At 45.4% G+C, this 17582-nt stretch overlaps 1 protein-coding gene across 1 annotated transcript in view; it reads right to left on the reverse strand.

The window, feature by feature from the left end:
- TBXAS1 (thromboxane A synthase 1) overlaps positions 1–17582 on the reverse strand; it is a 280650-nt gene that overhangs the window by 91545 nt on the left and 171523 nt on the right. The window contains exons 6-7 of the mRNA XM_056847438.1: positions 16741–16857; positions 946–1034 (exon numbers count right to left, since the gene is read on the reverse strand). Coding sequence (XP_056703416.1) covers positions 946–1034; positions 16741–16857 — 206 coding nt within the window. The remainder of the gene's footprint in view (positions 1–945; positions 1035–16740; positions 16858–17582) is intronic.

Below are 17582 nucleotides of genomic sequence, written 5' to 3' on the forward strand. Positions count from 1 at the left end.
CCCCTCCCCAAACCCAGCCCTCCTCAGGCTCCGCCCCAAGCACCTCCCACCAGTGGTGAAGAAGGACCTGGCAACCCTATGTACGTATGTTTATTTTACAGGATTTGTATTTCTATGTGTATGAAATAGTTTTTTAAAAAATTACTTTCACTAAGTCAAGAAAGACTTACAATATTCAGAACATCATAAAGTTTCCTCTGAAACGGATTGTGAAGAAAGCCTACATACCTTATTTTATTGATGGAAAGAAATTGTTCTTGTAAAATATAAAACGGGGAACAATAGACTGGATCTTAACCATTTCCCCACCATACCACATTCAGCTTCTAGAAAGCACTGATTTTCTCCAGCTTTTATGATGCATCTTTAATTAGCTGAATCTAGATTTCTGTAATCAATATGTAATTCTAGAGCAGTCGTTGGAATCTTCAATAATAAGTGCTTTTTAAATGTGTTCTCCATTAAAAACAAAACAAAAAACCTCACTGTGAACCTGTTTGAAATTTGCCTACTTGCTGAGAAACACATCTCTGCCTAGCAGAGTGATAATAACTTGATCAGGGTTATAAAACCTTGTATCTTAAAACTGCTGTCCATGGATCAATGTTGGTTCGTGGAGTTGTTATCAGTCGGCAGGGAGCTGGTGGACACAATGAGAGCGTTCTTTGTCTCTCTCTTTTCCCCTTTCCAGCTGTTAAACTTCATTAACAGGCAGCTACAGATTAGATACTCTTCCACCATTACTTTGCCATGTAACTACTGCTGTAAATAAGCTACTTTAATAAAACAAATGGAAAACACATCTTCCTTTGAAAAGGACAGAGTCCGCATCAGAAGGCGGAGAAAAAAAATAACATTCCTTTTGTAAAATAATGGCATATTTAGAATAGCTTGGCAAATCAAGTACCCGTAAAAAGTTCTCTGGTTTCTGATTTATTAAAGTACCTTTGGATGTCAAAAGCGGCGCCAGAATCTGCATAGACCTTTAAGTGACTCAGCAGGATGTTGCATGCCTGGTTGATTAGTGGAGTCATCTAAAAAGGAGCACATACATGTGGCATAATTAAAAAATACAATAAATGTTTCTACATTAATTATATACAATAGGAGGTAAGTGCTCTCTAGAGCTTCTGAATCAATGGATCAAGTAGTTTTCTTGGGTTAACCCCCCACCTTTTTACACACACACACACACACACATACACATAAGGTCCACTTCTACACATAAGGTCCACTTCTAAACTGTATTTACAGGCTCCTGGGGATGATCGCAAGGATTGTCCCATGGATACAGGAAGATTTCATTTAAATACAGCCTTTAAGTTAGTGAACCATGAAGTATAAGGTCATTAAAGGCTTTTTCACATGAAGAATTTGCCCTGAAGTACATTTTTCCTTTGTAGTAACTACCCTGCTGCATGGTTTGTTTAAATTCATGGCTCAGATTTGGACCTTGACTTAAGGTTGCCAACCTCCAGGTACTAGCTGGAGATCTCCTGCTAGTACAACCGATCTCCAGCCGATAGAGATCAGTTCACTTGGGGCAAATGGCCACTTTGGCAATTGGACTCTATGGCATTGAAGTTCCTCCCCTCACCAAACCCCGCCCTCCTCAGGCTCCATCCCAAAAACCTCCCGCCAGTGGCAAAGAGGGACCTGGCAACCCTAATTAGAGTGTCAGAAAAAGACGGGGGAGACCAGGCAGCAGTCTTTTTGAGCACTCACAGGGTTGTTCAGATACAATGAAGGGAGAACCATGTATGCTGCCTTAGGGGAAGAGCTGCTTGCAACTCTCATCCATTCAGTGGGCAGGTGAGGGAACTGTGGATGGTGGAATGCATCAGCCACTGTTGCGTGGCTTCTGGCATTCTAGCTAGGGTTGCTGGCCTCCAGGTGGTGGCTGGAGATCTCCTGCTATTACGACTGATCTCCAGGTGACAGAGATCAGTTCACCTGGAGAAAATGACTGCTTTGGAAGGTGAACTCTATGGCATTATACCCCATCGAAGCCCCTCACCTCCCCAAACCCCCCTCCCCAGGCTCCACCCCCCCAATCTCTAGGTATTTCCCAATCCAGAGTTGGCAACCCTAATTCTAGCAGAGGAAGAGGAGAGTAGGGGGCCCCACTACCTCTATCTGTTGTGGTGGAGTGTATATTAACGGATGGAGCAGTGGCTCAATGCAGTCGCTACCACCACCCGGGGTGGGGAGGGGATGGTTATTGATGCTTCATAGTGGGGGGCCCTCCCCAGACAATGGAGCTTCAACAGCTGCCTATTGATGCCTTGCCCTGATGCCAACCATGACATTATCACTTACAGAGAAGAGCCTCAAAACATCACCACTGAAGCCTGTCATCTGTTTCCCATTGTAGCTATTGCAAAAGCAATATAACCTGGCCATGATGGAAAAAATGATCTCAGTAGCCAGGCATTCAGATTGGTTGTTTACGACATAATGCAATAAAACATAAGCAATCTGCTCAGTGCAAATATTTGATCTGCCAATTACCTTACGTCACTAGGATCTCGGTATTGAAAATCACTTCAGGCTGCCCAACAAGACTTTTGCAGGTTGGAAGTCGCAAAGTGTCAGACGCTCCGTGGCACAAGCCTGCCAGGCTACTCCTTGGCTCTTTGCATGTGTGTTTGATAGGAATGCTTTTTATGCTGCTCTGTCATGCTAGAGTCTTATTCTTTTAGTCAAATGTATACTCTGGTGAAGTCATACAATTGTGCCTACAAAATTGTGTTCCCAAGATAATACTTTTACACTAATTATTTAAGCCAGAATACAAATGCTACCCTTTGGGGATGTCCCCCTTTTTATTATGGGTAAGAAACACCACTCCAGCTTTTCCCCCTCACAATTAATGAGGACTAGGAACTTACATAAGGAGAGCCTGTGTGGTTCAGTGGTTAAAAGCGGTGGTTTGGAGCGGTGGATTCTAATCTGGAGAACCGGGTTTGATTCCCCACTCCTCCACATGAGCGGCGGACACTAATATGGTGAACCGGGTTGGTTTCCCCACTTCTACACATGAAGCCAGCTGGGTGTCCTTGGGCTAGTCACAGCTGTTAGCGTTCTCTCAGCCCCATCTACCTCACAGGGTGTCTCTTGTGGGGAGGGAAAGGGAAGGTGATTGTAAGCCGGTTTGATTCTTCCTTAAGTGGTAGAGAAAGTTGGCATATAAAAAACAACTCTTCTTCTTACATCCCGAGTTTATATTAGAAAAAGGAGACGTTTACATATAACTTTTAATTGACTCTAGCAGATTACAGCGTCCCAGTAAAAGGCCAGTCCTGCAATCTAGGAAGGGTTAGTGGGCCTGTCTAATGATGTAAAATATTGCCCATCATGCAAAATGTATTCCCATAACTTTCTAAATTTAGAATCATAGAATCATAGAGCTGGAAGGGACCACCAGGGTCATCTATTCCAACCCCTGCACAATTCAGGAAATTCACAACTACCTTCCCCCCATACCCCCAGTGACCCCTACTCCATGCCCAAAAGATGGCCAAGATGCCCTCCCTCTCATCATCTGCCTAAAGTCGTAGAATCAGCTTTGCTGACAGATGGCCATCTAGCCTCTACTTTCAGCCTTTCAGTTTACTAAGGAGTCAATTCGTTCTGATAAATCCAAGTGCTTGGGGGGGAAATGTGCGGATTTCTCTTAAAAGATTTTAGTTAACAACCACACCTTAAACATCAAAACCCTCATGAGGAAGAACCGTACAAACCCTGGTGCCATTTGCACCAATTGTTTAGGGAACGCCCTGCATTTGCGTTTAATACTCTCCCCGAAAGAAGTAATGGCTGGGGGGGGGGGTACTGATACACAGATAGGAAGTGACAAGAGCACAACACTGCAATCAGAAGAAATAAAAATCAATACACTTTGGAGGGTGTCAGCTGAAAAAGGGAACAAAGTTATTTATCAAACCAGACAAGGGTTCTAGAACCACAGGATCTTCCCTGATACATTCTTGTGTTTTATCCCGAAAACTAAAAGAGCTTCCCTGTCGTTCCGTACAAAGTAATCAAACAGCCCATTCTTGACATACTTCCTTGCCTTATTATGTTTCACCAGGAACGGAGCTCACAAAGAATGTTGGCAAACACTTTCGAAGACACTGCAAAGTATTCGGGCACATTTTATCTGAAGGCCCTGAAGCTCTTCATCAACACTAATGACTTGACCCTTCTCAAGTCACCTTCTGAAGAGGACGCCGACATCTGAATTTCACACATTTAGGACACTGGCAGGTTAGAATTTTCAATTCAAACACACTTCCAAGAATCTGTAATTTCACCTTTCACACTAATTCTATGTTTACGGACTTCCTAGAGCACTGATGGCGAACCTTTTAGAGCCCGAGTGCCCAAACTGCAACCCAAAACCCACTTATTTATCCCAAAGTGCCAACAGGGCAATTTAACCTGAATACTGAGGTTCAAAGCCACAGCGGGGAGTCCAGGGAAGGGGGGGACGGGGAGGGCAGTCTGTGAGCTCACTCGGCCTGGAGGTCGGGGTGGGGGGGTGGAGAGCGGGGAAAGGATCCCTTGAGGGGAGGAAGGGAAAAGGAAGCCGCAAGCCGGCCCCACTGGCTGCCACCGCAGCGCTCTGAACGTGGTGCCGCCTATCGAGAACGGTGGCTTAGAAAGTTGGGGGGAAGGAGAGAAAGCCGACACCACCGCGCACACCTCCTGGCCTGGAAGGGGAAGCGCGCGAGGGAAAAGGAAGGCCGAGATGGGGGCCGGCCCGTTGAGGAGGAGCCGAAAACTCCCACAGAGGCCCCCTGGAAAAAAAACAAACCCAACGGAAAAAAGGGGGCAGGCCCCCATCTCCTCCTCCTCGCGCCGTACGTGTTTGTGGTACCACGGCGGCGGTGGCGCAGGCTGGGGCACCGGGCCGGCGGGCGGAAGAGCCGCCCTGCCACAAGCCATCTGCCTCCGGCCGCCCCTCTCCGCCTCAGCAGCAGCAGCAGCAGCAGCGCCGCCCCCCCACCCAGGCGCCGCTCTGGACCCGCCGCCGCCACCGGCCGCTCATGCTTGGTCCCGAGGGCTGCCCTGCCAGCCGCACCGCTATGCCCGCCGAGTTGCCCCCGCCCCGCGACAAAGTTGGCTGCCCGTCCCCCTCCTCCGCCCCTCCTCGTGGCCTCGACACAAGTTTCCGCCGCGCCGCAGCCAACTTTGTCGCGGGGCGGGGGCAACTCTGCGGGCATAGCGGTGCGGCTGGCAGGGCAGCCCTCGGGGCCAAGCATGAGCTGCCGGTGGCGGCGGCGGGTCCAGAGCGGCACCTGGGTGGGGGGGCGGCGCTGCTGCTGCTGCTGAGGTGGAGAGGGGCGGCCGGAGGCAGATGGCTTGCGGCGGGGCGGCTCTTCCGCCCGCCGGCCCGGCGTCCCAGACTGCGCCGCCACCGCTGTGGTACACAAGCACGTACGGCGCGAGGAGGACGAGAAGGGAAGCCCGCCTGCCTTTGCCTGCCTCCTTTTTTCCGTTGGGTTTGGTTTTTTTGGGGGGGGGGCCTCTGTGGGAGTTTTCGACGAGCATGAGAGAGTGGCGCCTGGGTGGGGCGGCGGTGCTGCTGCTGAGGCGGAGCAGGGCGGCGGGAGGCATATGGCGTCGAGGCCGCGAGGAGGGGGCGGTCGAGGGGGACAGGCGGGGAGGCAGCGGCTCCACGCGTGCCCATAGAGAGGGCTCGGCGTGCCACTTGTGGCACGCGTGCCATAGGTTCGCCAACATGGTCCTAGAGGCACCTGGTTGGCCACTGTATGAACGGACTGCTGGACTTGATGGGCCTTGGTCTGATCCAGCAGGGCTTTTCTTATGTTCTTACGTTCTTATATAGGGTATATGCTGTAGCCATCAGCTTCAATGGCTGGGCATCATGGGATTTTCTACACTTGCAAACATCATAGAAGTGCCTAAAATTATGCATTGTGTATAATTTTCAATGTCTATGTCAAGCCCTTAAAACAAATCAGTAATAGTTTGGGGGTTGGCTGGCATCAGTATGCTGATGACACCCAGATCTATACCTCCTTATCCAAATCTGCTGGCAATGCAGTAGAGGTCTTGAGCCACTGCCCATCTCCTGTGGTTAAATAGCCAAGTGTGAACAAACTAAATCCTGAGAAAACAGAGGGAATTCTGGTTGGGAAGGTGGAGATCTAAAAGGACATTGTGCTTCCCACTTTCAATTGGATTCAGCTGATCCTTGCGGAATGAATTAAGAGCCTAGGGGTTAGACTAGATCCGACATTACTGCTGGAGAAGCAAGTTAATGGGGCTGCAAAAAAATGCATTCTTCCAGTTTAGCCTGGAAGATGACCCCCTCCAACCTTGACTCAGCTGATCTGGCCGCCTGGATCCATGTCACGGTAACATTGAGACTGGACAACTATAATGCACTCTACATAGGTCTCTTCTTGAAGTCAACTTGGAGACTCCGTTTGGTGCATAAAGTTGCAGCTTGGTTATCATCAGGAGCTAGGCAGAACATGCTTATTACTCCCATTCTGCAGTCACTCCATTTGCTGCTGATCAGTTACAGGGTTCAATTCAAGGTATTGGTTATCACATGCAAAGCCCTTCGTGGCCTGAATCTGCCATATGTGTGGTGCCATTTCTCCCTTTATGCTCTGCCATGACATCTTTGCTAATGAGATGAGGGCCTCCTGCAGGTTCCTGCAAATGGACAAAATCAACAGCTGACTGTACACATGCTTTCTCCATTGTGGCCCCTACCTTAAGAATGGGGAGGGGCCATGGCTCAGTGGTAGAGCATCTGTTTGGCATGCAGAAGGTCCCTGGTTCAATCCCTGGCATCTTCAGTTAAAGGGACTAGGCAAGTAGGTGATGTGAAAGACCTCTCTGCCTGAGACCCTGGAGAGCCACTCCTCGTCTGAGTAGACAGTACTGACTTTGATGGACCAAGGGTCTGATTCAGTATAAGGCAGCCTCATGTGTTCATGTGACTTTTCTGAATGGCCTGCCTATTGTGGTCAGGAAGGCTCATACTATGAGCCTTTCCACATACTATGCAAAACTGAATTGTTCAGAAGGGCATTCTTACACAGATAATAATGCTGTGGTGATGGTGGAAAGCGGCATCAAGTCACAGCTGACTTATGGCAACCCCGCAGGAATTTCAAGGCAAGGGATGTTTGGAGGTGGTTTGCCATTGCCTGCCTCTGCGTGGTCAAAGAGAGTTCAGAGAGAACTGTTACTGGCCCAAGGTCACCCAGCAGGCTTCATGTGGAGGAGTGGGAAATCAAACCCGATTCTCCACATTAGAGTCCACCACTCTTAGCCACTACACCATGCTGGCTCTCTTAATAAGGCTGTAGTGAAACAAAATGTTTCAGAAAGATACTTTGATAAAGGGATAGGCTATACTACTGTGTATAGTACATACTAGCTGTTGCTGTATGCATGATCCTCTTGGTTGTTTTCACTTACATTGTGTAATCTGTCTTGAATCTCAGTGAGAAAGGAAGACTACAAATAATGCAAATAAATAAATAAATGAAATATTGGGAGCTCAGAGCCCCTCACGTTTATTTAGTCAGATATTTATAAACCGCTTTTCTCCCAAGGTCACCCACTGACCTTCCATGATGGAGTAGGGATTTGAACTTGGGTCTCTCAGCTCCAAGTCCAGCACTCCAACCACTCTGGCTCTCTCACTATGGTATTTGTACTTGGTGGGTTATGTCACTAAATTAACAGAATTATGAACAAAGGATATACAGTAAAGATAAAGGCTATGTAAAATATGGAAGGGCTGTGGCTCAAGGGCAGAGCATCTGCTTCACATGCAGAAAGTCCCAGGTTCAGTTCCCAGCATCTCTAGTTAAAATGAACTAGTTAAAATGATGGGGAGGGGCCGTGGCTGAGTGGTAGAGCATCTGCTTGGCATGGAGAAGGTCCCAGGGTCAATCCCCGGCATCTCCAGTTAAAGGGATTAGGCAAGTAGGTGATGTGAAAGACCTCTGCCTAAGACCCTGGAGAGCTGCTGCTGGTCTGGGTAGACAATACTGACTTTGATGGACCCAGGGTCAGATTCAGTATAAGGCAGCTTCATGTGTCCAAAAGGTGATGAGAAAGATCTTGTCCAAAACTTGGGAGAGGTGCTGGCAGTCAATAATGACCTTGACAGACGAATGGGTTCACACTATCAATATACTTGGATTGTCTTGCTTTAAATCAGTCACCAAGTATCTTCCTGAGGTAACTAAAATGTCTGTTCAGCCATAACCTGGGCCATAAGTAATAAAATGTATTTCAATAGGGAGAAGTGTAAGGTACTTCACCTAGGCAGAAACAACATAAGGCACAGGTACAGGATGGGAGAGAGTTGGCTTGACAACAGTACATGTGAAAGAGATCTGGGAGTCTTAGTGGACCACAAACTGAACATGAGTCAACAGTGTGATATGGCGGCTAAGAAGGCCAATGCAATTCTGGGCTGCATCAATAGGAGTATTGTGTCTGGATCAAGGGAAGTAATACTACCACTGTATTCTGCATTGGTCAGACTTCACTTGGAGTACTGTGTCCAGTTGTGGGCTCCACAATTTAAGAAGGATGTTGACAAGTTGGAGCGTGTCCAGAGGAGGACGACCAGAATGGTCAAAGGTCTGGAATCCATGCCCTATGAGGAGAGACTTAGGGAGTTAGGTTTGTTTAGTTTGAAGAAGAGAAGGTTGAGGGGAGACACGATAGCCATGTTTAAATGCTCCAGAGACTAGGACACGAAGTAATGGATTTAAACTAATAGAAAAGCGATTCCACCTAAACATTAGGAAGAACTTCCTGACGGTGAGGGCTGTTCGATGGTGGAATGTGCTGCCTCGGAGGGTGATGGAGTCTCCGTCTTTGGAGGTCTTTAAGCTGAGGCTGGATGGCCATCTGTCGGGAGTGCTTTGATTGTGGGATCCTGCATGGTGGGGGGAGGGTGGGTCACTGGGGATGTGGGGGGAGGTAGTTGTGAATTTCCTGCATTGTGCAGGGGGTTGGACTAGATGACCCTGGTGGTTCCTTCCAACTCTATGATTCTATGATTCTCTCTTTATGCCCATCAGCTTTTAAAATCTAAGTGCCACTTGAGATGCAGACCACAGAATATCCTATTGTTCCAATCAGATTCACTCGCCTTGCACGTTTCCTCCCCTCAAAAATTCTAAAGCAAGTTTACAGCCAACCATGTAAAAGGTATAGTTTTACATACAGTTACAGTCCCCAAGAGCCTAACTCTAATTTTTGGAGGGAAATAAAGAATTAGTTCATTAAGGGCCTAAAGGCATGTTTACACCTCAAACTGGTTTAATGGTCAAGTGTTCCCCACAGGGAACCCTGAAAATTGGGTTTTCAGAGCAGTTTGCTGAAGAATTTGACTGTGGTGGTGGGGGAGGGGGCAAGTATTTGAACTTGGGACAGGCAGTGAGATTCTAACAGTGCAATCGTAAGGAGGGTTACTCCAGTCTAAGCCCATTCATTTCAATTGGCTTAGACTGAAGTAACTCTGCATAGGATTGCACTGTAAATCTATGCAGATGACAAAACAGGACATGCTAATAAGCCTCTTGTATATATTCACTCACTGAATGCATACACAAAACTTAACCTGCTCTAGACATTTTGAGCTATGGATCCATTTTATGTTGAATTGTGAGCGGTGTTGCTGTTGAAGGGGAATGTTCAAATGCAGCGTTTCGATTTTCTGAAGCAGCACTTAGTGAATTTATGAATATTATTGTCCTCGACACTTTACTTCATGGTGACTTTATGATATCTTGAATTATAAATGGTGTATTGCACTTAGATAGTAACCTAACTATTAATAGCTTTGTGAGTGTTATAGTTAGGGTTGCCAACCTTCAGGTGGTGGCTGGAGTTCTCCTGGGGTTACAACTGATCTCTACGTGATAGAGATCAGTTCACCTGGAGAAAATGGCCAATTTGTTAGGTGGACTCCATGGCATTCTACTCCAGTGAAATCCCTCCCCTCATAAACCCCACCCTCCCCTGGATCCAGTGGCAAGGCGAGGCAACACCTCCACAGATCTGATGGTGGCCATCGTGCGGTGTGTTTCGTCTCCCATGTGTCAGAATGAATCAGCCAAGGCGAGCCAGCCTGCCTACCGGGCACTGTGAGGTCGCGGAAATGCGAAGGAGATTTCAGTGAGAGTGAATCAGCAGGGGTAGCCGGACTGCCTACCAGCCTTCGTTGCCACCGCGTGGGGAGGACACATGAGGGCGGAGACGGAGTTCAAAGAGCCACCGCGTTTATTGTAGTACAGAACAGAACTAAAGAACACAGTGCAAACGGCCCTGCTTATATGCCCTCCTGGCTGCCCGCGGCCACTCCCCCCGATCCGTGATGGGGGGAAATAACCCCGGGTCACCAATGGCGTGTGCCGGTTTGGGCCAATGGCGCGTGCAGGACTTAGGATCCTTCGTTCAAGACTCAAGCTCCTAAGTTCCCCCTGCATATTGCCTAACTATATACATACATAACAATTATAATGTGCATTGGTTACTGATTTTGTTAACATAAGAATATAAGAACATAAGAAAGGCCCTGCTGGATCAGACCAAGGCCCATCAAGTCCAGCAGTCTGTTCACACAGTGGCCAACCAGGTGCCTCCAGGAAGCCACAAACAAGACGAGTGCAGCAGCACCATCCTGCCTGCGCTCCACTGCACCCAAAACAATAGGCATGCTCCTCTGATACTAGAGAGAATAGGTATGCAGCATGACTAGTATCCATTCTAACTACTAGCCATGAATACCCCTCTCCTCCATGAATATGCCCACTCCCCTCTTAAAGCCCTCCAAGCTGTTGATTGCACTGACTCACTATGTGTAATCTGCCTTGAGTCCCTGTGAGAAAGGTGGGTTATAAATAATGTAAATAAATACACACAATAAAATTATTAATATAATAATTATTTTCCATAAGTCTATATTCAGCTATTTAAGAAGTCTTGGGAAGTTTCTAAAGATCTGTAAAAGCAACTTGTTTCACACCACTGGTGTTTCTGATAGTTCCTGTTACAAAGGTTGATCAACACCATTCCACGCAACGCCCTTTCCAGTTCCCCCATAATTCCACTGTCAAACTTTAACCTTTCTGGTCGAAACTTTCCATGCTTGGCTTCGGCTAGTACTTAACAGAACAGCAAAGTAAGTAAAATTCCACAAGCATGTTTTCTGTATTTCCTAGTAACAGCATGTCCTTGCCCTTATAAAGGAGAGGGGGTAGCAAGATGAGGGTCTTTTGGTTCTGCCAACCTCAGGCTCTAAACAAAAGATCTTCCCTATGTTCACTGAAAAGCTCTACCCCCCTGGCAGCTAGCCTCTGCTGATTTCTATTGTAAAAAAGCTATATTTATGCAACTGTCAAAGTGATGCTGGCTGGCTTGCAGGGAGGTGAGAAAACATTTATTATTTTTAAACTAAGGAACTCGCCTCATTTCAAAACAGAAAAGTGCTGGAGTTTTGAAAATGACAGTTTTAGATCGAATCACCAGGGCATATGTGGTTTACACAGGGACGAAGTGAAAGAAACTGCTTTCCTGCCATATACGCACTTTTCATAATGTCATGAATGTCAAAATCGTTACACAGAGGAGTCAATTCTGAAAATGCACTAATGTTTAACATGACTTGAGAAGGCTGATGGCAAGACTGGAGAGACAAAGGGAAGTATAAAACAGAATTTAGAGGTTGCAGATTGGGGTCAGGTGTGTGTTGATTTTTAGAAGTCTAAGACCCATGCAGTTAGCTAGTAATATGCTTGGAACAGAGTTGCAGCATACAACTATGGATTCATTTAAAAGTCTGCAGTGTCTTGAGACTGGTTGAACAACATCCTGGTGTTGGACCGAGGTATTGCACGAGAGTAAATCAACAAAAAGAAAACAGCCCAGAGTGTGGTGTGTGGTATGTCTAGCCTCTAGTCCTATATATAGCAGCTAATATCTCTAAAGAAGGGAATAAGTTTGTGAAGCAGATTAACAGATTAACACTTCAAGGACTGAGATAAAGAACCCAAACCACAGAATGTACTGAAACCCGGAATTTAACAATGTTACATGGGGTGGTATTACAGTCCAGTAAATTCCCATGTTGGATTAATTTGTCCAAGATATGTTGGCGGGTGGGGGGGAGGGGGGAGGATAAGAAAAGCTATTCATACATGCCAACTTTGACAAAAGTTTGTAACTCTGTGCCCTGTGTTTATCTGTTTGCAGTGGACATACAGGCTTAATTTCACAGAAGAACTTGATTCTGCTAACTTGATTTTGGCTATACCACAAGTAATGCCTTAAAAAGTTAAATATTTCCATTACTTGAGAAGCTCCAAGTACAGCATGAGAATTATTTTTTTAAAAAGAGGATGGGCAGAGGACTATTGCCAGTTGATTTCTTATGACAAATTCATGGTTTACTTTTAAATTCAATAATGGCCGGACAAAAATGAGCAGAAAGAGTTAAATCGTCTTAAACAGCGACAGTACTATTTTAGACATGTTTCCTTAAAAAGAGTGCTCATTGTGTTTTCTCACTGCAACAACAGAAGCCAGGAAAAGACAACATATTTTTCGAAAATGGCATTTATTTGCATGAATGCTCATTTCCTCCTCCAAGTGCATTAAAAAATTTTAAATTTAAATTTTAAATTTGCTTTACATTTTAAAAAATTAAGTTTTTTAACAAAAAAGAGGAACCATACAGCATGTGTCAAATGAAGCAATAATATCATTTGCATTTTAAAACTCCAGCTACTTCTTCCGTCTTAAACCTGCCTTATTAACAAGTCCTTTAAAATTAAATAAAAAGCTTTTAAAATGATGCTTGCAACAAATTCACTGGGTTATAATAGTATACACGGCACAAGGACTATGTTATCACCAAGTTTTTTTTACTGAACATATGCCGGTACCCCAAACATTGCTAGGAGTAGCCTCCACCAATACTGGAAATGACCACTCTCTCTGTGCAAAAGAGAACCTGTGCAGAAATAGCTGTCGCAACTTCCCTACAATCTTTTGTCAATTCTTAGAGCAAAATAACATGGGGAAGGAGTCCTCATTTTCCAGTATCCGTGACATCCTGTTACACAGTCTTGACGTTCTGAATTTCAAGCCGGGGAGCCGAGAGGAGAGCGGTTAAAATATCTAAAAATAAAATGTTTTGCTCCCGCCGTCACCGAGGCTCTGCTGCTCCCCTTCTGCCCTAGCAGCCGGCGATGCTCCTGCACAGCGGTACAGCCGGCGATGCAACAGTCTGCCTCCTCTTCTCCCCCTTAAATAATTAACTCGGCAAACACAGTCATCTGTCCCTGCGAAGCCATGTCCAAGGAACTTGGACTGCGGAAAGGATGTCTGGCTCAAGCCAGCAGGGGTTGCTCTGCACAAACCAGGGGCTTTATCTTTTGTTAGCCTCAACAGAGGAAAACTGAAGGCAAGGATTTTCCCTGTGCTGCTGATGACCTGCAGTAAGGGAGATTAATTTCTATCTAAGCGGTGCAAAGAAAGTCTCCCCCTCAGCTATTCCCCGTTACTGGAGAAAAGTCATTTGAATTCCCTCCCCACCACTGCCTTAAAAATACCAAGGGTTCGGGAAATTTGCTAGCAAAACTCGGGAAGGAGTCGGTTGTCTAGATGCATAACCAATGATATTGTCAGTTCTGATTAATCAGCGATCCCTGCCAGGCTTACGGCCAATTAGAATTTACCATAATAAGGAGGTGACAGCGGGTGTTGCTAAGCAACAGCTGTCTATAGAGGTAAAGGAGCCAGACACATTTAGATGCTACTGTGGATTTCGGCAGCGGCACGTCAAAACAACACAGGCTTCTGCCCAGTGGAAATTTTTTACAGCCGCAGACCAGGCTCCAGAGTGAGGAGTGTGTTTACTTTTTAAGCGTAAAATTGTAAAGGAAGAGCATTTCCCCCTTCTAACAAATTTTAACCAGTTGAGACCTTAACCTGCCTTTTAACTTTTGTGGCAGAGTTTCAATGGGATACAGGTTTGTCACGGCATAAATTGAGTCTCCCCCACAAGCAAGATGTACAAGGAAATCAGTCTCGGTGCAACCTCTTTTTTCCTTCTTCAGTCTCCCAGCTCCATCCTGTTCCAGAGGTTTATTGCCATAAAGTTGCACTTTCGAGCCTTCAAAGCACTTCGCGTTCAAGCCCTCGTTGGAATTCTTACCACAACTCTGTCAGGTAGATCAGCAGCGTTCTCCCCATATTGCAGAGCGAGGGGTAAGCCAGAGGGAGGGGTAAGTGGCTTGCTTGAACTGAAATCATGCGGAAGCAAAGTTCAGAGCCGTTATGCTACACTGGTTCTGTATGGGGGTGGGGAAGAATTCACATTCTTAGGGGTACCTTCAAGACCAATGTGAGGGAGAGACTCAACAACAATCTGTTTGATGGAGAGCAAAGTTCTTTTTTTCTGTGGCAGTTAACAGTTAAGGGTAGGTTGTTAATGAAAGCAAAGTTTAATTGCCATTTTCCCCCAGAGCCCAATTCCACACGCAGGAATATTTTCTATTGGTAGAAGTTCAGGGACCAGATTTTGAGTTAGTGTAAATAAAAAAGGTGTTAAGCAAATGGAACTAGGCGGGTTTCTAATACGTCAAACCATCAGCCTTACTGTGCTGCACTGCAAAGGCAGAAGTTGTGCTCCTGAGTCCTGCATGTGGCGCTACAGCTGCTCTGCCACCACCCAGAAGGGCAAAGTTCATCTCGTGGGTATGGGCTACAACACACTGGATCACAGCCATAGGCTAGAATTTTTTCATGTTCCTTTTTAATACACAGGCAAACCCTTGGGTATCACAGAACTCACTCTCAGTGATACAAGAACATTTCATTGTTTTGGCATGATACTGGTATAAATGTTCAGACGCAGGTGCAATTTGGTGATGGAAAATGTCGTCAAGTGACAACTGACTTATGGAAACCCCGTGGGGGCTTCAGGACAAGAGACGAACGGAGGCTGGTTTGCCATTGCCTGCCTCCAGGTGCAATTTACAAAAACACAATCTCCTAACTTAAGGGTAGTACAAAAAATAGTAATAACAAGTTTAGAACTTGAAAATACACATGCCCCATTACACTTCCTCATCTCCCCCCACTGAGCTCCCATGTATTCCAGAATTACTTGCCTTTCTGATTAGTTTCACATATAGCCTTTTTTCATTGCATCCTTCTACTTGAATATGTGAACTGATCAGTTTTTTTTTTAAATGATTCCAGTTTGTTTGTTTATCTGGGTAACTTAGTGCCAGGTGTAGCAAATAAGTGAAACTGTTAGTCAGATCCCTGGAATCTGTATTAGAGGTCCTAGTGTGTTTTTTTAATTAAATGCTTCAAAAGATTTTACATAGCATAATGCCAGCATTCTTATTCCTAATATCAAGTAATTGCCCACCCATCCCACATACAGAAAACTGTCATGGTATGTATTAGTGTTCTATATCAAGTGTAGTAGTTCCCAAAGTCAACTCATTTTCCACTCCTCTCTCTTACTCACACATAAGCATTCACATTTCCAGTAAGAGCCAAACAAAGCCACAAGTAGACAGGTAAAGGTGGAGAGAGGAGGAGCTTCACTATTAAATCCTAACCCAAACACTAATCAGAACATAAGAAAACCATAATGGATTAGACCAATAGTCCATCCTGTACTGTATTTCCACAATGGCCAGCCAGATACCCATGGAAGGCATCTGGATGCAGAGGAACAGGAGCCAAAACTTAACCTTGGTTTTGCCTACCAGCAATCAGTAGATAAATGGCCTCTAGAACATGCTCTTTCCATTTAGCTATCATGGCTAATAGCCATGAACAGTTCTATCCTCTATGAATTTGTCTACTCCCCCCTTTCAAAGTCACCTATCCATAATTATGATGTGGCAATAAATTCTGTAAGTTAACTGTGTTGCGAGAAGCGCTTTCTTTTTTCCATCCTTAATATACTGCCCATCAACCTCAACCAGGGGCATCCAACATTTAGAGGGAGAAAAAGTTATCTCTGACCACTTTGCTAAGCTCTGTCACTTGCTTCCTTAGTCATTTTTCTTCTACAATGAAAAGCCTCAAAGTCTGCAGCTTTTCCTTACAGGAAAAGTGCTCCAACCCCTTGGTTGTTTTGGTGCCTCTTTTCTGTGCCTTTTTCAGCTCTACAATCCCCTTTTTGAAATATACACGGATTTCCACTCCACTCCAGGAACAGAGAACAAACATCGCCATCTTAATCATGCTGCATTCTCTCATTTTACAGGACAAATCTGCTTCTCGCTGCCATTTGCCACTCTAGCCCTACCTCAAGAGATTTCCAGATGTCCAGTAACATACAATTAGTTTATTTGCAAGCAGCAGAGTCTGGAGTTTGCTGGGTTCTGCAAGAGCACAAACATCTAGCACATAGCCAAGCAATGTTTTGACCTTCTCACTTTATATTTCTGGTAAAAAGTCTGGTATAGTAAACAAAACAAATAGACAATTTTTTAAAAAATCACTCCTCCCTAAAAAAGAGCAATGACTTGTACATAGGCAAAACTATGAGGTTTTACCAGTCTGGCTGTGGATGATTGGCAGTCATTCATTACACATTCATTACAACACAGAGCACCGGAGAAACATCCAAGGAGGAGGGGGAGAAAGAAAAGCTTCTTGTACCTGGGATAGCAGCACCTGCAGACTGGGCCTTACCTCTTTCATCTTTGCAGCGCTGAAGGCAGGGGTCAACAGGCTTCGAACCTCTTTCCATCTCTCGTCGCGCAAAGTGAGGATGCTGTCTGCCATCGGCTTAGATATTACGGCTGGAGTCTAGTTCAAGACAAAGGCAGCAGATTAGTATTTTCTAAAAAAAAAGTCCACCCCAATAATGAACAGGCCAACTACCGGGAACAAAAAAATCAGATTAAATAATTTGAAATTAAAATAATGATAATGTTCAGACCACAATATTCTTAAGGGGATGCCCTTGTGGCAGGTTCTCACACTTTATTCAGTGCCCTGTGTGACCCCTGAAATGCACTGTTTTCCCCACACACACACTTAAATCTGTAGGCATTTCCATAAAACAGAACTCCTGAATGTTGTTAATGAAAGTCAGAAATTTTAAACAGAAAAACAGAAAAACCATTTCAGCTGGCAAAGCCTTCAGCTTCAAATTTCAAAAACTGAGGTGTCAAACTGTTAAAAACAGCTTTTGAAGCCAAGCCAGGCCTGGTCTAAGATATTTTGTTACCCCAAAAGCTATATCTTGTGATCTTCTGAGAGGTGTGCCCCAGAATCCTTTGCAATGTTGCTGAGAAAGTTAGGGCTCAGATCATGCGCAAAAGACAGTTCACTAGTTGTACTCAAGCATCCTCTGCGACACCACAAGGGATTCAGAGATACGGCTCTCAGAGGGCTCGCTGCTTCTCTACCACACTTTGTGATCAATGTTGTAGTTGGGCTGGCCCTAAGCCAGTGTCCCTTTAAGGGAATAAAGCTATAGAACTGATACCATACAAAACACCCAGCCAAGCTTTCCTGATCTTTTCCAC

The sequence above is a fragment of the Euleptes europaea genome, chromosome 3 (genome assembly GCF_029931775.1).
Source record: "Euleptes europaea isolate rEulEur1 chromosome 3, rEulEur1.hap1, whole genome shotgun sequence".
Classification (NCBI taxonomy): domain Eukaryota; kingdom Metazoa; phylum Chordata; class Lepidosauria; order Squamata; family Sphaerodactylidae; genus Euleptes; species Euleptes europaea.